The sequence below is a fragment of the Varanus komodoensis genome, unplaced genomic scaffold (assembly GCF_004798865.1).
Source record: "Varanus komodoensis strain SLA01 unplaced genomic scaffold, ASM479886v1 scaffold30, whole genome shotgun sequence".
In the NCBI taxonomy this organism is placed as follows: domain Eukaryota; kingdom Metazoa; phylum Chordata; class Lepidosauria; order Squamata; family Varanidae; genus Varanus; species Varanus komodoensis.
The window spans coordinates 9,816,866-9,838,427 of NW_025335762.1; the positions used below are offsets into that span (position 1 = coordinate 9,816,866).

Sequence of the window (21,562 nt, forward strand, 5' to 3'; positions counted from 1 at the left end):
CTTGTGCACATCATTCTGGATCTGGAAAGTCTTGGAATGAAAGAATCTTCCTGGACATGTGAAGCTATAGAATGGAACTGGCTCCTCCTTGTTTATACATTTTCTCATGTTTTTAAGTCACATGCTCTGAGAAAGGGCAGAGAGACCTGCAGCATCTGGAAGAAGTACAGGGCCTACCTGTCTAGACTCCTCCATTCTGAGATGGACAAAGCAGCTGTTTTGTCTCACAGCTTCCAGCATCACGGATGTACCAGAGCAAACCAGAATCGGGATCCAAAACCTGTCCATGCTCCCTACTCCAAAGGGGTGCTTTCTGTCAAAAGAACCCCACAAGAGCTTGAGCTGGAAAACCATTTCCTCCATTTCTTTCCCATGGATTACTGTAGCAAAGGAGTGTAACTCTGGCTGAAAGCATTCTCTGGACACAGTCTGACAGACTGTCCTCCATCAGTTGATGGATCCATCTACAAGCACAACAATGTAAATAATGTAGAAACACTAAAAGGAAACAAAAGTGAGGGTGGGGGTTGAGAGGGTGGGGAGGGGAGGGGAGGGGAGGGAAAGAAATATTTAAAAGCAAGCGCATCGCTCTGTTGTATAGTCTCAGGGGCTTCCCAGCCTTGGGGCAAAAGTCCTTTGTATAAATGTGCATAAGCTTCCTAGATTGTAATATAGACCATTCCATTTGGGGGCTGCATGCACCATCCAGAGACTCGATGCCTTTAGCCATAGCTGGGACACGTCCCTTGCGTTGATGACATTTGTGTGTCCCACCAAAGTAGGATCTGGGTGGTGAGAATTAACTCCTTTTATGCCTGAGCCCCAGAAATTCAGTGCAACCAGGCAGTCCAAAACGATGTGTATGTGTGTTGACCTCCTGTTCCCCCCCATCCCGCTCAGGAACCTACGTCAATTGAGGTTGCATTTGGGATGACGGCAAAGAGATCCCAAAGGTTACCTGTCTGTGTGAAGAATCAGACCATTGTTCATGGCCGGATTTCCTGAGCCAAGGCACCGCTGTGTCCAAGTGCTGACAGCTCTATTGAGTTTTGTGTATCTTGTTTCATTATTACCATATATATATATTAAAGGATTCTTTTTGGTGGGGCTTGCCAAATAGCTTACACACTGTTGGTTTTAAAGTGGTAGTACTTGTGACACCGAGAGCAAATACATGGAAGACGGTGGATCTCTCCCAGAACTTGAAGTGCAGTGTGCTTTTTCCCATTTCCCCTTCCTGCTTAAGGAACACAAAGACAATCTATCAGTGAGCAATATCTTGCTAAAAGTGACACAGAAAGAAAAAACGGAGAACTGGTAAGCATTGCACTGCAGAGGTATAACTTTGAAGAAGGAGAAATGTTTTGAAGCTGAGATGGAAGAATCAAAAACTAATGAGAAAATTGAGTAGATATTGCAGGACTGGAGTAAAGTGTGTGTGTCGGGGGGGCGGAATCTTTCTTCAAAACCGCAGTAAGGAACTTTGCCCCTTCAGTGAGATTTCAGGTACCCCTTCCATTCTCACCAAAAGAAGCATTTTACAGTCCTAGTTGCTGAATACGGAACCTAGATTAACCTGGCCATCACAATGAATTACTGCTGTTGATGGGTTAGGCTTGTTGGCCTGCCTTGGAGAGAGAAAATTCTAGAATTCTTCTAAAACTGAAAGAGAGAACCAAGAAGGGAATGCTTAGGAGTTAGGGTTTTTCCAGCCACTCTGGGCCATCTCAAAAGCATTTCATTCTCCAACATCTGCTGTCTGAGATGCCATTGGGCTAGATGAGGAAATATTCTACTGTGGTTTAAGGCAGATTCCTATGTGTAAACTTGTATTTCTTCAATTCCCTTGTCCCTTTTCAACTGACTGTCTTACAGATTTTCCTCAAATCACCCTGAACATGTTGCATCATGAGAAGAGCATAGAGCAAAAAAGACCAATAGTTTGGCTTAGACTAAGTGGGCCACTCAGGCAAGCTGTTCCAAAGTACTCAGGACAACAGACAAAGCAGGTCTCCAATCAAAGTTTCATGCAAGATGCAGAAGGATCAGAGTTCAGCGAAACAATCGTTACTTTGCTTACAGAAAGTCCATGATTCAATTTTTGGCACATCCTCTTAAAAGGAATATACAGCATGTGATGGGAATGACTGTTCCCGGAGACTGGAGAACCGCTGTCAATCTAAAAAGGCAACACTGCAAGAGTGTACTTCCTTTTTCAGCTTTAAAAGCCACATTCAGTATTAATGTGGGGCTGTGTGTTTGTATGCACGCACGCACGCACACATCTCAGCACACAGGGATGGCAAGGTTTAAATCTCTGCTCCTTGAGATCTAGGAATTGTTGGGAGGACATGGAAACAGCAGCAGAAAAAGCTCTCAGAAAAGGAGCTGCTCGGATTTGAGGGCACAAACATCAGCAGAAGGCAGAGGGCTGAGAGAGAACTCATGCTGGGGAAATCCGTGGGTTTCAGGGGCAGCAAAACGCCCATGGGGGAAACGTATCTAAGGCGTGGGGGTGTCTTTCATGCCTTGGCAATGCGGTGATAGGTGGACAAACAGCCTGAACTGGTAGACGTTTTTTTCCGATGTTTCCATTATATTTTGTAATCCAGGAAGGAGATAATATAAGACTTTGGATACCAAAGGAATGTGATACTGGTTGGAGGGGAAGAATGAAGTGGGCAAGTCGAGCAGCACAGGAGGACTGAAAAGCCACTGGCATAAAGAGAAAGCTGACCTCTGTCCACAGAAGAAATTAATGCTGAGGACAGTAAAAACAATTTAACAACTAAGAAAAAGATGTAAGGATTCACAGGCTGGAGCAAAAGCGGTTTCCAGCTTGCTTGCTTGCTTGACTGACTGTACGAGTCTGCTTCAGAGTCTTGCTGTCAGCATTACCTTTGCAGACTCTGAATGTTCAGCTCTCTCTCATCCCATTACCAGTCCCTCACTTACCACCAGTGTTTCCCCAGAGATAGTTAGGCTTCAGCACTTGCCTGCTTTCACATGCAACCCATGAGCGAGGAAGAACCACCAGAGATTATTGTATTGACATACCAGTTCATACCTCAAGAACCACAGGTTGCCATTGGAAATCCCATGTGCCCCCCATATCGTGTCAAACATACGTCACCGACTTAACACACCAGCAAGTAATGCAGAAGATCACAGTATAACCTGTGTTGTGTTAGCCTTCTTATTTCCATGTAGCCATGTATTTGTGGTAACTGCAGCCAGCAGTGACCTTCCCATGGGTTCCTGTCATCGAGAGCACTACATCCCTTATCAGATAGCATTTAGCCTATAGCAGCAGTGATGGTGCGGAGCTATTAAATGGCATCGACCAAAGGATGAGAAAAGCGCCCACAAGATTCCTTACACCACAAACCCAAGAGGCAAACATGGTTTTAGATTCGTCAGACAGAAGAAGAAAAGAATATCTGAATATTCCCATTTCAGGCCTCTGCAAATATTGGAGCCAACCAAGAATTATTTGCAACGCATGTGAACACCTTGCTTATACAAAACAGGTTTTAATTCATAGGTCTTGCTTCTCCAGAATGTATCTAAGACATGAACCTTGGGAAATGCAAATGTTTGGCACATGTAAATGCACATGCATGCGCACACCCAGAGTGAAGAACTACCGTTTTTTCTTGTCATTAGGCACTGCCTAGGCTTCTGCGTCACCTGCTCTGCCATTCTCATCTTTCACTGCAGTGTCCTGGTTCATTCCTCCCTCCCTGCCTGGAAAAAGCAGATCTGGGTCATGCAGTACATGCGCATGCACACCTCAGGGTGTGATGTGGTGCCTCACTGAGGGGTTTTCTCATAGTCTCAGCACCCAGAAGCTTCCTACAAACAATGGAGAGCTCCTATCAGCTGCCTAGGCTGGAAAATAGTGGAAAATTCCCCTCTCTGTGCAAATCAGTTGAATAACATCCCATTGAAAGAAGAAGGCATAAGCATTTTCCAGAAGTTTGCTTTGGCTTTAAAACAAGCAAGCAAGCAAGCAAAGCTCAGGTAGCTATTAAGTGAGAAACACCAAAGCTGGGAGTATGCGCTATGTTGCTGGAGACACTGTTTGGATGTAAGAACATTAGCAGGGACATGCTGCTGATTCAGACCAAAGGCCTGTTTAGTCCAGGTTTTTGATCCACAGTGGACCACGAAATACTGCAAGGAAGCCCACAACATGACCTGAATACAAAGACATACTCTCTCATGTTTCCCAGCAGCTGGTATGGAGAGGCACATGGCTCCTGATGCAGGTGTCATTTCTTCATAAACTAGATGAGATCTTTCCAAAAAAAAAAAGTGAAGAAAATGCAGAGACAGCGAAGCCCACCCAGAGCAGTTTCAGTACTTCATAGAAGTCTGGGTTTGAATCCAGGTGTATTCAGAATCATTTGTGATGCTTAGTGTGGCCTTTTTTTTTCTCCTGGCAGGCTTGTTATCTTGAGCAGCCGCATAGGCAGGTACAGCGTTGTCATCACTGTGCTAAGAATAGCTGTACCTTGCTGAATTTGGCTAGCATAGATGAGCAAGGTTTTTGATTTTTTTTTTAAATAAGAACTTAGCAGCATTTGCACATTTCTTCACAAATGGGCCAGAAAGAACTTGGAGGCAGAAGACAATTGAAATGTTGGCGAAAAAGCAATTCATCAGTCCGTGGAGCAATCAGCAATGTGGAGCAGGCCCAAAGCAAAGGCTGCATTGCAATGCCAAGTCAAACCTGGGAGGCCAGTAATTTAAAGTTTCAGTGCTTCAAGAAATCAAGGTACGTTACCTAGGGGAGAAAACTGCTGATACTCTGACATGGCTCCTGCTGAAGGGTGTCCACCAGGGATCCAGCTGATAAGTGTCTCCCTGCCTGGCAATTCAGTAGTCTGTGAATAACAGTAAAATCTTGGCAGCTGCTGGGTAGATGAAATCAGACACTCTCCCAACACATATTAGGGCTGTTTGGCATGCCTGACTACCATGACAAGTGCTCGTCCAGGGAACAGGTGGCTACTACTCAGCTTAAAGTGACAAGTACAGATGTGGTCGTCTGCTTTGGGAAACGGGGAGGGGGGCTCGAGGGAACAGGTGTGGGCCATATGCCCTGCTCACTTCAGCCAGGTCTAATCCCACCACACGGGGAGTGCACAGCTGTAAATCTTGACAGGGACACAAAAAAAATCTACAGAAGCACTAAAGGAGATGTGTCTACTCTTCTAAGTTTGAATCCCATACTGATGTCCCCTAAGCAGTGACAGGTTGCCCTACTTCTATCAAACAATTAAATTGTCTCAAAGAGTTACTAGGAAGCACAAACTGCTTGAGCGGGGAGAACTTCACCTTGCTTGTGGGCTTCCCAGAGACATCTGGTCTGTGAGAATCAGGATGGTTGACCAGAGACCTCCTTACTTTCTAATGAATCTCCCGTTTGGGGGGGCGGGTGGAGTCAGCATGTTCTGGACCCTTTGCAGCCTCCATTTCCTCCGGGGGAGAGATGCTACAGGAGAAAGAAAGCCCTTTCTTTACCAATGTCCAGGCACAGAAGGAATGATGGAGTTGCACTGCCTTATTCTGATGCTGTAATCACATCAGGGGGCTAGAAGTGGAAAGCCCTGGTTGTACCACTATCCCTCGTGATGAGAACCAAGCATCAAGCAGTTCCTGGGCCTGCAAAAGGTGATTCCATTCCATCGGCCTTGTCCTGGCTGTCCGCAACAGACAGAATTATGAAGCATTCCTGTTAAGGATCAGATTTTTCCTGGGCGCATAGCTGTGAGATTTTTGGACACACTTACTGGCTGCTGCTCCTGGCTTGATCCTTTATTTCCTGACCTCTGGCTTCTATTCAACAGTTCTGCCTAGGACTCAGCTCTGATCAAACAGTGTTCAGCATTGACTCAGTCTGCTGTAAGACAGTCACTGACAACCAGTTTATCAAAAGTTAACTTATCTCCATGTGTGTGTAGCTACTTGGGAACCCAGGTGTGCAATGCCCTGTGAAGCACCGAGACCTGAATCGCAGACTTATGTCCTGTGAGAATCAGAAAGCATGAGGCTGGTACGTTGAGACTGCTTGCTTCTTCACTCACATTTGGTCATCTGTGGCCCAGTTGTGTTATGAATAGTAGCCAGACATACCTTTTGTTAAGCATATTACTGACCCAGAATGGCTGGTACCTATTGGGACCTAACAGCAGGAAATGGTCTCTTAAAGCAAAAACTCTTTTCTGGACCATCCCGAGTGGAAAGAGCCACCCATTTAAGATAGGTGTCACACTTCCAAATCAAACAGAGGGCAGTTTGGGTGGACATGCAATACTTAAAGCAGAAAGAAAAAACTGCTGAATGTGACATTTGATAATAGTCCCTGCAACTAGAAAGTTAGCATAGCACATGCACTGTAGGCAGGCCCTTGCTAGGTTTCTTCTGGCAGGGAAATAAGTTTTCAGTTTTGCTTTGTTGTGGTTTTAATTAGGGGGACAAATCATTTTAAAGTTATGCCCTCTACCTGCAGTCTGAAATGGTATTGTCCACTCTATTCCTTCAGAACTATTTCACCTTTTCCTAACTGTCAGGATGTACTTCCTGGCATCCAAACTGAACCTTGGTTCCCTGAGCTTTGCTCCATTGGAGCATGTCCTGCCCTCCTCTGCAGGGGAGAACAGGTCTCTACCCACCTCCGTGTGACACCCCCTCATGTACCTATATGTTGCCAACAGATCCCCTCGGAGTCTCCTCCAGGCTGAAAAGACCCAGTTCCCTCAGTCTCACCTCATGTGGCTTCCCCTGCAATCCAGCCACCATCCTTGTGGCCCCACACTGCACCCATTCCAACCCGGCTATATCCTTCCTGTAATGTGGAGCCCAGAACTGAACACAATACTGTGGGCGCACCAGATTCATACAGAGTAGTAGTAATACCTCTCTTGATCTGGAAGCCAACGCTTCTGGCTATGCATCCAAGGGTTCGCAACAACCCTGTGAAGAAGGTTAGGCTGAGAGACTGTGACTGGCCCAAAGTCACCCAGAAGGCAAAGTGGGGACCACAACCCAGATCACCCGAGTCTCAGACCTGTGCTCTTAACCCCTACACTGCACTGGCTCTCGGTGTGGTGGATACTACTGCACAGTTCCCAAATACAGGTTGTGACTCAGTTTCTGGAAGCCGAAAACAGACAAGATGCTGTAACATGTTGCGTTTCGAATTTGCGCAGATTAATAAAGCTAGGCCCCGAGGCCTTATTCTGCAGTCCTCTTGCCGCTCAGCACCCCCCTGTTCCCTCACCCAGTCCAGATCCCAGCGATGGCACGAGCACGATTGCGGCAAGCGCTCCCGGGGCTGCCGGCCCGGCCCGGCCCGGCCCATTCTCCTTCTGAGGCTCGCCCGGCATGCCTCGCACTGCTTCAGCCGACTGCACACCCTCCACGGCAGGGGTGGGTGGGGCACGCTGGGGAGAGCTCATCCGCTCCACTTCAAGCAGCTCAGCACACCAATTCCAAGAAGGAAGGAGGGCCCAGGGAGGGTCACGTGGGAGGGTTTCTGGGCAGGAGAAACAGGGAAGAAAAGGATGAGCCACCCCAGAGGAGCCGTCCTTGTGCTTGGGCTGTGGCTGGAGAAGGCATTGCTTGCGAGCTCTGCAGAGATCACAGGCCACAAAGCATTGCTTTTCATTCCGTTAGTCCTAAAATCATCCTAAAATATATTCTCCCTCTTTTAATGGTAAAGTAAATATATTGTGTATATTAAGTAAATGTATTGCCAACGCTTTAATTTATGATACAGAAATGTAACTCACTGTGTGGTACCCAGGTTCTGGGTCAAAGTCCTCATGTAGCTTCGACGTACAAAAAGTTGGACTGCCCTGATCTAGATGGCCACCGTCTAAATAAAACGCCCGGCACGAGTCGCTGCAGCGATCGCTACCACTGTACCTCATTCCAGGCACAGGAAGCACCTAAGCCTTCATATTGGGAGGCTTATGTGCATCAAAGTGATCATGCCCTTAAAAGAGACAACACACATTCTTTTCCTGAGGCTTAAGTGGAATTTAAGCTGCATTCTAAAAAAAAAAAGGTCTTCACCCTTACGAGGATATGTCATGTGAAATGCATATCACCACATGCGGTATATAAATTCATTCATTCATTCGTTCTGTTTATATCCTGCATTTTTTCCTCACCCAAGATAGTTTATAAGGTCTTTTTCTTTTCCATTTTATCTTCACAATGATCCTGTGTGATTGGCTCGGTCAAAAGTCAGTGATTGGCTTAAAGTCACCCAGTGAGTGGGTTGCCTGTACCACCTAAGCCCCAGACCAATCCTTCAATCTCTATACTCTACTAGCAAATTATATATATTTGTTGTGGGGAGGGGGTTGCAATCCCAGTTTAACATTGGATTGTCTGGCGGAACAATGTCAACCATTGATGGATTTGCATGTCACTTGCCAAAGAAAATCTGGTGTTAAGCTTACAGTCACTACTATGATTCATCAGCAAGTCTGGACCATCCTGAAGAGTTTATTAGCATAAATATTACAAACAGTTCTAAAGTGAAGGCTGTGGCCTTAATAACATACCCTTAAGTGCAAACCTCATCAAACACAGTGAGATTTACTTCCCAGCAAGCATGGAAAAGACAGGGCTATACGAGTAACTACCTTTTGAAAAAACAGCAAATGGTGTGAAGCCGCCACCGCCGCCGCCTGTTCTTCTTCGCAAGCAAGTTTTGGACAGATGTAACGGTTAAACTAGAGGACGTATGAGTAGCCTAGCAAAGGAATGCGACATAAATGAACAGAGCAGGATCAAGAACAGACTTTATTTATATTCCACTTTTCTGCCAAAACCAAATTAAAACAAATTCTTAAATAAAACATAGTATAAAAACAAATACATTAAAACACAACTGAGGAATAAGCAGCAGCAATCAATTAAAACATCCTTCAGCAGCAGACTAGCTTGCCTGAACAAAATGTCTGTGGCTGGTGGCAGAAGGACAGCAGGGGAGGAGCCTGGAAGCACCTGTCCAGAAGAGCACCCAGCAAATGTACCTCCAATTACAGCCAACGCAAAAGATCCTCCCCACAGAAATGAATAGCCAGACAATTTGTTCAGAAAGTGGTGTCTGAGATAGCCTAATCCCAAGCCTTACTGGGCCTGTGAAATTTGGAACAAGAGCCCTTGTGTTTCCTGTAACTGACCTTGGTCAGTAGTCTGGCCTTGGCATTCTGGATCAGCTGAAGTTCCAGAACAGTTTTCAAAGCAGCCCCACCTGTGCGCATTTCAGCAGTTCGTAAGAACATCCATGCTGGATCAGACCAATGGTGTATCCAGTCCAGCTGCCCACCAGCTGCCCACAGAATCCCTCAGAAATGCACATACAAACTCCTCAGCAACTGGTGTACCCAGGCATGCCAACCCCGAGAATTGAGGCAGCACAAAGCCAGCAATGCTAGTAGTCACTGACAGCCTTTTCCTCCATGAATGTCTCCAATCCCCTTGTAAAGCCATCCAAATTGGTTGCCATCACAAATGATGGCCCAAATAGGATGCGATTATGGATTGCAACATCATGGCCAGATCATGTACCAGAACCAGGGATTACTGGTGTTAACACAGTTTCATAGAATCATAGAATAGTAGAGTTGGAAGGGGCCATGAAGGCCATCGAGTCCAACCCCCTGTTGTTGCAGGACACCAGTTTACACCATCCCACTCAGATGGCTGTCCAGTTTCTTTCTGAATGTCTCCAGTGTAGGAGAGTCCACCACCTCTCTAGGCAGCTGGTTCCAGTCATATTGCTCTGACAGTGAGGAATTTTGAAACTCTTCAATTACTTATAGGATCTAAGGGATTCCTAACCCTTTCCAGGTTGTGTCTGCTGTCTAATAGCCTTACCCCAACTGGTGAAATAGTGTAACATGCAGGGTTTAAACAATCTTCCCTCTCCCAATCTTTGACCCATTTACTGGGCAGAAAGCCCCACTTATTTTGGATAAATCTTCTTGTACATGTGTGTGCTTAAGGTTGCATGTTTGCAGGTTTTCATATCAGTTTATATTAATTGATTTTGCAATGAAGAGTTTAAGAATTTCACACAGTTCATCGTACCTAAACTACCTTTCTTTCCAAAGATGACTTAGGTACCTCTTTTTCTCCCTCTGGGTGCCTTATAGTGATATATCCAAGTTTCTTGGTCATTGTGTTTCATCCTTTTACACACAATCTCTTCAATCTTCCCCAAAAAGTGTGTGCAATGCAATTTGCTAGATGCTCTTCCAATTTTGGGACCCACCTTCTAACAAACTATAGTTTTTAAATGTTTTTTAAACCCTGCACAAACTTGCATGTCTCTGTTATAGCACAAACTGAGGCATGTTTTCTGAGAAGTAAGTCCCATGAGGCTTACGCCCAGGTAAGCGTGCATATAACTGCAGCCCTAATCTGTATTTTTCATTTGCTAATTTCCTTCTAGCATGGCTCAAGATCTTCTGCTGCATCCTAGATTCTACCCACCCAGAGCCAAGGTGATTTCTTGCCACCTTCTTTGATGCAGCAGGAAATATGGCACTGCGCTTCTGCGACTGTGTGCCATGGACTAGTCTTTCAAGAAAAAAGGAAACATTGACAGCAATGGTGCAACTTCTGAGGGCACAACACAGGTGCAAATCAAAGCCTTAAGAGAACCAAACTTTGCCTCCTGAAGATTTATCAAGGTTTATTTAACAGTGTTGATTTGTAAGATACAACCATATCAGCAGTATTCAGGAAAAACAGGTAGTAGAGGGGACATGGGGAATTACAGACCAGTTAGCCTTAAGTGCATTCCAGGAGACACAATGGAAAGGCTCATGATAGTGTGAGATCTAGTGACCCTAGATAGGGAAGGGAGGTTGGTGGCCGTGCAACATGGCTTCTGCAAAAACAGGTCCTGCCGGACAAACCTTGTGGAACTCTATGAGGTTTTGAGGTGGCTAGATGGAGGGGACGCAATGGATGTGGTTCACCTGGATTTCAACAAGGCCTTTGACAAAGTGCTGCATGATCTTCTGGTTGAGAAATTGAAGAGTTTTGGGATAGACCCATGTACTCTTTGATTGATTAGGGCATGGTTGACAGACCGAAAGCAGAGGGTAACTATTAGTAGGGAATCATCAGGATGCTGGCCAGTAATGAATGAAGTCCCCTGAGGCTCTGTTTTGGGACTAATCCTGTTCAATCTTTTCACCAATGACCTGGAAGAGGGGGTGACTGGTCTGTTGATCAAATTCACCAACAATACTAAAATGGGGTGGGGGGGGGTGGCCACCACCAAAGAGCAGGTACTTTGGATCCAGAAGGATCTGGACACACTACAGAAGTGGTGGGGGCCTTATGGCCTCTCCAATCCCCTCCCTACACTTGAATAGGTATACCAGCTAGACAGGCCCAGAGGCTTCAAGTAATTTAAAAGGAGGGAAATTAAGCAAAATCTTCTTGGTCCTTCTCTTACCCTGCCTGGCTCTTGCCAGCATGGCACAGGATAAGGCAAGTGCTTCAGATTCTGAGCTCTCTGCCCAGTGCCCATGATGGTGCCCCAGAACTCTAACTGGCAGTTTTGTCTGATTGTCTTATTGTCAGGAGAGGCATTTCCAGCATTCAGAATGAGGGATAAAATTCACACAGCCTGGTGGTTACCAAATGTTCAGAGATCAAAGCTGGTTCCAATGGAAGGAGGAACGGCTACCTGGGGAGATCCAAGGACTGGGCTGGGACTGCTGTCCTGAGGTGCTGCATCCTTTCTCTAGAGACCCAGCCCTGTTGTCTCTCCCCGTCCTTGCTACTGAATGTTCATCTCTTCCCACCAAAGATCTAAGCAGTGAAAATAGCAAAGAAAAGAAAAGCAGCAGCAGCCTTCTTTCACTGAAACCTTTTTTTTTCTTCTGGACTTTGGTGTGGGTTGGACTTAGAGGGCAGCAAATGTTTAGCAAAGTCAGGAGCAAAGAAGGGAGGATCTTGCAAAGCAGAAGAAGAAGAAAAAAATACTGGTACAAGCACTGCACGATCACTTCTGCAATGGCTTTACTCATGCAGTTTCTGATTAACCAAGTGAATCCACAAATAGGGACGAGGGACCTTTTCCCTATGAAAGGTCTTTAACCCACAGGAAAAGTCAGCCAGTGGCTGCCGTTGATGGTCAGTGGGGCTAGAGCAAAAAGGGAACAGAGTTGCAGAACTGCATCGTTCTTTCTCTATGCCACTCCAGCCTCTCTCGAAATCTATATGCTTACAAGCCAATTGATAAGCTAGAGGTAAGTTGGGAGAGCAAGCTATTTTTAAGACTACTTTGTTACCAGAGCTGACAGGCTCCATGGCTGTTTGCCTCTCAGTGGTTTAATGGCAACCAAAAGAACACCTTTTCTGCCTCTCTAAATTAGGTTTTAAAATCTGCAAGCAGTAACAACTCAGGTGCAGGTTTGTTGCAACCCCAGATTCTGTCCCCAATCTAATATTACGCACCTGACTTGATGGCAGCCCTTGGAATTTTAGTCAAAACAAACAAAAGCCTTAAGTTTGCCCACAATTTTCTTAACAGCAGTGACAGTTTATGGGCAAAGTTTCAAAACACTTTTCTAATGCCGAGAGTGCTATGGGTGTTCTCACATTAGAGCTGCCATGGGGAGCCTATTTGCAGAACAGTGAATTGTCCGTAATAGTGAATTTTCTATAATATGATACACACAACAATGTAATAGTGAATGTCTGCAGTGGTTGTGGCAAGTTACAAAACACCAATTTCCCAGAAGCCTGAAGCTAAAAGAAACTAGCATGTTCAAAAAGCTAAGTACAAGGCAAAAAAGACTTTACTCCAGCTTGCCTTGTTCTCTTTTCTGTGTGGTTGTGCATACTTCAAAACAAAGCACTGGGATGCAGTTTACTTATGTTCATTTTCTCAGAATGATTCTAAGGTCCGTGGGGGTACCAGAACCCTTCTTGGAAATAAAGGTGGTGCTGGCATCACTTTGCAGTTAAACAACTGTGTTTAGTTATAAAAAAGAAAAGAACGTATCAGCAGCAAGTTGATTTGGAGGCACCAAAACTGGTATTCATGGGCACACTGGACCCCTTAGTTTAGGCCACTGAAATTAAGAAGTGTAATGGTATTTCAAGATGACCCCCATGCTAGGAAGATTTAACATATGGCGGACTGAGATGTGCAAACACACCCAGATGTCTGACATGGAAAGCACAGTATCAGATTTCAAGTCCAGGGTTATAGTAATGGAAACTGCAACACTGCAATTAGCAGAAGGGTGAAATTTTACTCAAAAAACCCACCTATATGAAATAGCTTGGCGATTTGGAAAGACTTCCTGCCTAAGCTCACTAACAGGCCTTTTTCTTCTGCAGCAGAGGTGAGAAATGATTGTAGCAAAAATATCAATAGATGAAGCTGTGCTTGCTTTGGGGGGTGAAGAAAAGCAGCAGCACCATAAGGTGCAGGATAGCAGTTACAATTAAATCTAAAAATAATAATTAGCAATACAATTATATTGCACTAGTACGTGTCAGACCAGGACTGTGGAGACTCGAATCCAAATCTTCACCTAGTCATGTAGCACACTAGGCCAATGGATCAGCCACTCATCAGCTCTCGTCTTAACCTAACAGGGTGGTTGTAAGGATTAAAGAGAGGCCGGGGAATGAAGGGTTATGTACCTCTTTGGATGAAATGGGGGATATATATAATCGATAAATAAGTTTACTTCGGTCGCGATCGCACAGCCATGCTGGCCTCCACGCGCTGGTCCTAACGCCACCTTTTCGTGAGCTCCAAAAGCAACTACGAACCACCCCAAAACTGTCAAATGCTAGTTTTGCCCCCAAGCCCTGCCCAACCTCGTGCATGTGGTTTTGCCTCTTAGCCTGCAGCCAGGTGCTCTGTTACTTGGGAGCAGGCTCGCTTCCGAGTAAGCACACGCAGCGCGGCCGCAGAACTGGCCTCCCAACTCTCAAGTCATCTCCTTCCTAGGCCCTCCTTCCCCATCCCCCTCAATCATATTCCCATCCGCCCCACCCGTTGTCGCCCCTCCCTCCAAATGACAACCTCAGTGCTGCCAGAGCGCATGCTCCAAAGTTGCACATACCTTTCCTCCCTGGTTCCCGCCTCTCGCCACGGCCCCCGCCCCCGCCCCGATAGCTGGACAAACCGCCCTTTCTCCAAAGAAGAATCGTGATTGGCGGAGTCGCCTTTCCTTCGGTCAAGCTTTCGCGCTGCTATTGGCGAAAGGTCGCGTGAGGGAAAGTCGAGGCGGGGATTACGGACAATATAAACGCTGCGAGTGCCCGTTTTCCTTTCTGCTGCACCGTGCTCGCTGTGGTAGGGTCGTCGCTGCCAGTGTTTGACTGCTGCGCCGTCGCTGCCGCTTTTTTTTCCTTCCTCCCCCAGCTCCTCTACTCGATTCATTCCCACTATGGCCAACCCCGTCGTTTTCTTCGATATCTCCGCTGACGGCGAGCATCTAGGGCGTGTCACCTTTGAGGTACGAAGGCGGGAAGGACCGTTGAGGAGAAGTAGGGAGGGGGAGCAAGCTGGGTTGGAGGATGGACGCGCCACCGCCGCCATTTCCTGCCGGGGAGGGAACGCGGGGCCATTTTGGGAATTCTCTATCAAAAGGAGGGGGCCGAGAAGAGGGAGGAACGCCCGCGGGTGGGAGAGAGGAAAAAGCACGAGCCTCACTGCGGCGCGCGAGGAGCTGCGCGCGCACTCTGGCGGCGGGGGGCCGGCGGCGGCAAGGGAGCGGAGGGAGGGAAGGAAGGAAGGAAGGAAGGAAGTGCGCGCGGGCGTCGCCGCAGCCGCCGCCGCCTCCACGTGGCCTGCGCAGCCTTGCCCTGGGGAAGCGCGAGCTGCCTTGCTTCGCGCCGTCGCCTTTGTCTTCCTGCAGCCGCTTCTCCCGTTTCGGGAGGAGGACTTAGCGCGGGAGAGGCCGGATGCTCGGCCTGCCCTTCAGGTTACTTCGGGTGAAATCCCTTTCCTGCGCCCACGTCCTGCCCGTCCTTACTGCGGGGGGCGGGGGGGGGGTCTGCAGCCGCATTGCTGGGGGAAATACCCTCGGCTGCTGTTTCTCACACGTTGCGAGGAAGGGCCGATTTGGCATGAAAAGGACGTACTTAAGGATTCGCTTAAGATACCCGCAAGAGCTTTTAATTGGAACATTAAAGCAATTGCTCCGGCAGAGCCATTCTAAATGGTAGCGGGCGGGGAAGATCTCAGTGGGCCCAAACTGGCCTGGTACTGGTGAGGTTTTTTAATTTCTTCTCCAGCAACCCAAATGGCGGGCAACTGTTTGGAGCGATTTTCTAGCACGGACTTTTTGTTCTGTATTGCATACTAATTTTATGCGGAAGTGAGATTCGCATATCCCCTTAAAAAAAAAAAAGTGACGGGTGCGGCTCTGTTTTGCTGGAACTGTTCACGGTTTAGGATTCTGGCCAATATCTCATCCTCCTGAAGTGCCCGCAGGTTGAAAATGACTGAAATTTCTCAATAAGCTTTTGATGTGCTCTATCGTGTGCTGCTTTGTAGTGGCAAACTTGACTAGGAACATCTTGGGGTGCACGATTTCAAAGTGCTAGAACATTGCTACCAAGGAGGCTGTGGCAACTCCCCCCCCCAACAAAGCTTTCCAGCACTTAAGGAAATGGTATTTGAGCCCGTGTGAATGCATAGCACACTAGGGTAATCGACCAGATGTTTTCTTACCAGTTTTTCTTTGCTACAGTATTTCAATAGTGGTTTTACCTTGCTCTTTGCAAATTCTGCAATGGCCCTAAACCAAGCCACATAGCTTGCATACATCTCTTTTCAATAATTGATTTTGGTGGCTGGCTGTGTAACTGCTGTAAATGAGTTTACACCAAGTGGGTTGATGATAAATACATTTGAGTGACAAGGGTTTTCCCTGATAATCAGGTGGCCTCAGTTTCCTGTTGGTGGTAAATGGGCTGCCCATGTTTAGCTAGACTTGCCCCTTGTTTGCAGACTCAGAAGAGTGCTGTTCGGTTTGAGCTGGAGGCATGCTGAGCCAGTACTGCATGCCTTCATTCCACTGACTAGCATGAGCCTTGTATAAACATGAGCATTATCTGAAATTTTTGTATCATTAGGGTTCAGTTGCGTAAATGGACTTTATTTCTTATTCACAGACTAGTGGCAGACCTTTGGACACTAATGATTTCCATATTAAGTCCTCTAGAATCTTTTGTAATAGTCATAATACTGGAAGCAATTTGATGCTGTCACAATCAGTGAGCTTGCTCATGTGTCAGTTAACACAGACCAAATCAGTGCAACACTTTCCCAGTGTAGAATATTGCCTGATAATAGGGTATGATATACTGTAAAATGAAGCAGATGGCTTTTTTAAAAGTTAATTGGTTGGTAAAACATGATAAATTGTTCTCACTTTTTTATTGCTAGAAAATCAGATATTCATGTGTGTGTGCTAATTGGTGTAATCATGGCATTAATTGACATCTACTTTTTCTTGACTCACAGCTGTTCGCAGACAAAGTTCCAAAGACAGCAGGTTTGTACATTTTATTCCTTTATCTCCAGGCATGTGTGTTGAAACAATATTATCAAGAAAATAGTCTTTCAATTATATGCCTTTGATTTCAGAGAATTTCCGTGCCTTGAGCACTGGGGAGAAAGGCTTTGGTTACAAGGGGTCCTGTTTCCACAGAATCATTCCTGGGTTCATGTGCCAGGTGTGTAGCACTTCTTGATTTTTACAATACCTTGTTGCATTAAATGTGTTATATTCAAGAAGCATTGATTTTTTTTTTTGCCCTCATGGCTAAAAATAAGTTGGGTACATCAATGGGTCTAGTCCTTAGGATTTGATTTGTTTTGTACTAGTTTGACAGTTCTTTTACTACAAGGTCATTTATTTGAATAATTTAGCCTAATATTCAGTTTCAGCTGTAGCTTTGTATTGTCTTTTTTGTAGGGGGGTGACTTTACCCGCCATAACGGAACAGGTGGTAAATCCATTTATGGCGAGAAGTTTGCTGATGAGAACTTCCTCCTCAAGCACACAGGACCTGGCATATTGTCTATGGCAAATGCGGGTCCTGATACAAATGGGTCTCAATTCTTCATCTGTACTGCTAAAACTGACTGGTGAGTACTTTATTTTATTTCTCTGTGGCCCCATGGCTGAAACATCGGGCTGCTTGCTTGGCTTGAGACTTGGTAGTGAACCTATGTCTTCATTAAAATAGTTTACTCACATTGGCTTAAAGTGGAGGTATTTAAGCATTTCTTACTAGTGTAGCCATTGTTTGCTGCCTCTGATCTAAATTTGAAACACTGAGCTAATACTTAAGTGGATTCATGGAAACAAGCTAGATTTGCAAAAACCTTTGTGTGTGCCAATCTGTGTATTGCGTGTGGCTTGCAGATTTGCAATGCGTAATTCTCTACACACACACACACGTGTGTTAAACCCTGTGCTTAATATGTCTCCTTAGGTTGGATGGGAAACATGTGGTCTTTGGCAAAGTCAAAGATGGAATGAATATTGTGGAAGCAATTGAACGCTTTGGATCAAGGAATGGGAAGACGAGCAAGAAGATCACCATCTCTGACTGTGGGCAGTTGTCTTAACAATCAACCATTCCTTCTGTAGCTGGGTTTAGTCCCCTGTAATCCCTGTGCTCCTGACTTACTGCTGCTTTTCTATTGGGTTTCGATTTCTGTGCTCCCTCACAAGTCCAGCTGGACTGAAGACAACTTGGTCTGCAAAATGAAATAAACAAGTTAAACCACATACTAGCTTGGTGTTTTCTCCCTATAGGGATCAGAGGTCTGTGTCCTCAATGTTTTCAAATCTTTGGTAGTTTAGGAGTAAGTATGCATGCAGCTTTTATTCCTAGTATAAATAGATTCTGGCAGTCCTAACCCATAATTAAAGTTGGGTCTTATTTACCATTTTTTCAGACTAACTTAATGAAATTAAGTTTGCCTAAATAGTCTTAGTGATACTGTCACTTTGACTGTCAGCATTGATATCAGCTGGCTTGAGTAAAGCAAGAATTTCCTGTAGACAGCTGCTGAGCAGGAGTTGCCAAGTCTCTGGGGCAGATGGTTTGAACTAGACTATAGCTAAGTGTGCATATTGGCAGGTCCAATTATCTTGCTTCAAGGAGAAGGAAATAAGTGGCTAGAAAGTCTAACCAGTATTGTTTTGTTAGTTGCAAATGTTCTACCTGATCACAAACTGAAGCAAGGTAATTCGGGTCTCAGAAGGATGTTAAAACCATTGTACATGTATAAACTGGTATTCTAAAGTGGCTTAAGTACTTGCAAATGACACACAGCCTCAGGATTTTACCTAGTGAATGTCCTTCCTTAAAATCCTGTTGTTCAGATGTTAATTCTAATGAATAGGAATACAACCTCTTGTGTGCTTGAGTGCATTTTCCACCCAACTGCAGCTTTAAATCCCAAAGCTAATGCTGCTAGATTTTTATTTTTTATTCAGGTAAAAGGCATGCTGTTTCCCTCTGAGATGGTAATTTGTTAAATATGTTTGGCCTCACATGAAGTTAGCTTTGAATGCACTGCTGTCCCACTTTGCTTCATTGCTAAAGTTCACATTTGCTCTGATGCTGTGAAAGCGTAGTAGTAACTCAGGATTCGCCTGCTTGGGTTCCTGTAACAGGCCGTTCCTCCAAGTGTCCTGCTGAAGATGTAACTGCAACATGGATTCCTTATCTGATCAGGAATTATATCTTACATCTAAAGCTGTTCTTAGGTGCTAGGCTTGTAGCAACCATATTATGGCAAAACTTTCATTTTCTCCCAACATTTGGCTTTGTCAAATGAACCAACACTACTAAACTTGCTTGGAGCTTAATTCCAGGTATGCACAAGAGGTGGTGAGCACATGGAAAGACTAACCTGTGTAGCTTTGAGATCATTCTGAAAATCCACCATAACACTGGCTTTACAATAACTGTTGGAATAAGCCAGTATTGGGTTAGTGATCATCCTGCTGACCTTCCATTGCAATCTGTTAACTTAGTAAAACTTAATTGGTTGAGGACTGGTTTTTACTGGTGAGCCTGCAGTGACCATGAAGCATCTTAAATGTCCTGCCAGTGTTTAATCAAATCATGTTTATCCAATATGTTCTTACTGTCATGCTGTTTAAACCAAATTCTTCATTGCAGGGCAGCTCACAGTTGGCTGTGCTACTAAGATCTTTGTGGTGGGGTATGAGCAAAAACAGTTGTTACAGAAAAAACCTTTCACCCCCTTGGTAGTCTAGTGTCTGTGCTGCTTGGGTAAGAGTTCTTATGATCCAACACATGGAAAAAGCTGTTCTAGAAACTTACATGCAGAGGATTTTGAACTGGCTTGTTTGGGAGGTCAGCTGTCCTCTGAAAAGAAAATGGTGTAGATGTGTTCAGCCCCCTCATAGAGCCACAGCATTTCAAATGACAAAATGCCAAAGGGGGTTAAGCTTTAAATTGCATTCAGTCTACAAAATGCTGCTGTGCTATTAAGGGGAAACAGGAGTGAAAGTCATCTTTTCATGTGAATAAAAGGAAGTAATTCCCTTGCTAATAGTGTTTAGTCAATTTATAATTCAAGTGTTAACCTATTAGGATATTTGTGCATGCCTCAACATGTAAATATAATTGGATTGGATAAATCAATAGAATTCAGTATGAGTATTGTACAATCTATGTGGTGCAAGCTTGTTGCTAAGAATTCATAACAGGAAAAAATAGAGCATGCATAGGATTGTGTCATTAACTGCCCTGTTACCTTGTTTGTTGCTTTCTGTAGTGGCCCATGTAAAATGAATTCATTGCATACAATTTGCAAGATTTTATTTCTGCTCTGCTAGTTGTAACTTCAGCAGGATTGTGAACCCTTTCATGTGGTGTCTCTTGCTTGGGGCATTCTCTAGGATGATGGAATTCATTGTATGGCAGCAGCTTTTGCGTGTGAAGAGATGCATTAATTACAACCTGAACTGACATGTCTGCAGCTTTTTGTCCATTATCTGAGGCAATTACGGGAGGTGCTATAGCCAATACACAACATGGCGATTCCTATTCTGGTCTGATCAAAACTAAGGATAGGGAGAGCTAGGAAGGAAGCCACTGCTGCAGATTACATCATCTGCTGCCCCCAAGAGTCAGGTCTGCAGAAGTGGCTTTGGATGCTTTGTACAGAAAGAAAACTCTTACTGCATGAGATGAAACCAGGGCTCCATTTCAGCTTGGCTTTGCAGCATTTCTCCAATCTTACTAAGCTGAGTCATTTCTCTAACAGTCTTTGAGAAATAAGGATGGGCTGCTAAGGAATTTGAGCAGCAGGCACCTAGAATGCTAGCATAACAATGGAAGTGACCCTAAAAGCCAGCAACCAAGATGTCAGCTGCACAGAAAGCTCTGTCCAAGTAATTTGCAGTCTCCCCATTTTTATCAAATGCACAGTACTCAGTATTAGGATACACAACCAATAGAGCTACATACTAGGAAAAAAATTGCAAACCCAAGAACACCCCACGAAAATTCCATTTTAGTGGAATGTATTCCCTTTTTAGTATTCTCTTGCCTCCCCACTGCATTGCTTGAGGCTTTCCCAAGTCTACAACTTCGCAAAGATTCCTTCAGTCACGCAGAAGACTCGTGATGAGCTGCCTTTGATTTATCTACTGCTGCTTAAGCTTTCATTTCCAATTGCCATGACTAGAAGCCTCATTTGCAAAATCAGACTTTATCAGTGGATAGATCCCTAATAGAAAAAGTCTTAATACTTTATAAATTAGATACCTGTCAGGGAACCAATGAAACAATGCTTGAATACAGTCGCATAATAAGCATATGTGGCTTCAGTTTGAAGGTAAGTGTGATGCTTTTGTGGGTTTAAAAAGCGGTGCAATTTCTGAGCCTGGGATTCCTTGGGTATATTTGCTTGCTTTAAAGTGTAGCGATCCAGCTCTGTTCATTCTACTGGGAAGGGGGGAGCTGGGTTTCCGCTTGTGTGTTGCTGCCTTGACACCGATGGATCAAAGTGAGATTTTTGCCTTCCCCCCACCCGCTCTGGTCGCCCCCAGTTTTACAGCCTTACCAACCCCCCTTCATACAGCAGCCCTTTCAAGCAATCGAGAAAATAGCTGTGGGTAGGGCAAACAAAAAGCCAACGGGCTTGATTCCCTGAAACAGCAGTAACCGGTTTTTTGGTGCTCCACGCTGCCGTATATTTGGCATTGCCTGCGCCGTAAGGATTGCCCCTAATACACTTTTCCTTTAAAAGCTGCGTCCGGTCAAATGAGAAATCTGTTGCTGGTCTTTCTCAAAGTAAGGACCAAGGAAGGCTTTCTGTCCGTGACACAGCCCACAAACAAGGGAGGGTGGAACCGCTCCTTCCTACAAAAACGCCCTTGCATGTTGAACGCGGATATATCGGGCGGTTTCCGTACTCTAGCATGCTACCTCTCCCTATACATGGAGTTATTTTGTATACCCCAAGCCCAGGTTTGGCCGCCCCCGC

The 21,562-nt window shown here is 45.2% G+C and overlaps 1 protein-coding gene across 1 annotated transcript; it reads left to right on the top strand.

Moving 5' to 3' along the window:
• Positions 1 to 14,322: 14,322 nt before the first annotated feature.
• On the top strand, positions 14,323 to 17,819 carry PPIA (peptidylprolyl isomerase A). The gene is made up of 5 exons (XM_044437581.1): positions 14,323 to 14,528; positions 16,544 to 16,574; positions 16,667 to 16,755; positions 16,998 to 17,170; positions 17,521 to 17,819. Exons 1-5 carry the CDS (start codon positions 14,460 to 14,462, stop codon positions 17,654 to 17,656), a joined length of 498 nt encoding a protein of 165 aa, XP_044293516.1. The 5' UTR covers positions 14,323 to 14,459; the 3' UTR covers positions 17,657 to 17,819.
• Positions 17,820 to 21,562: the final 3,743 nt, after the last annotated feature.

Excerpts from the sequence above, each read along its gene's own strand:
- PPIA (XM_044437581.1), top strand. The coding sequence starts at position 14,460 with ATGGCCAACCCCGTCGTTTTCTTCGATATCTCCGCTGACGGCGAGCAT. Across the intron at positions 16,756-16,997 it reads TTCCTGGGTTCATGTGCCAG|GGGGGTGACTTTACCCGCCA; the intron begins GTGTGTAGCACT and ends TCTTTTTTGTAG. Across the intron at positions 17,171-17,520 it reads TGTACTGCTAAAACTGACTG|GTTGGATGGGAAACATGTGG; the intron begins GTGAGTACTTTA and ends ATGTCTCCTTAG.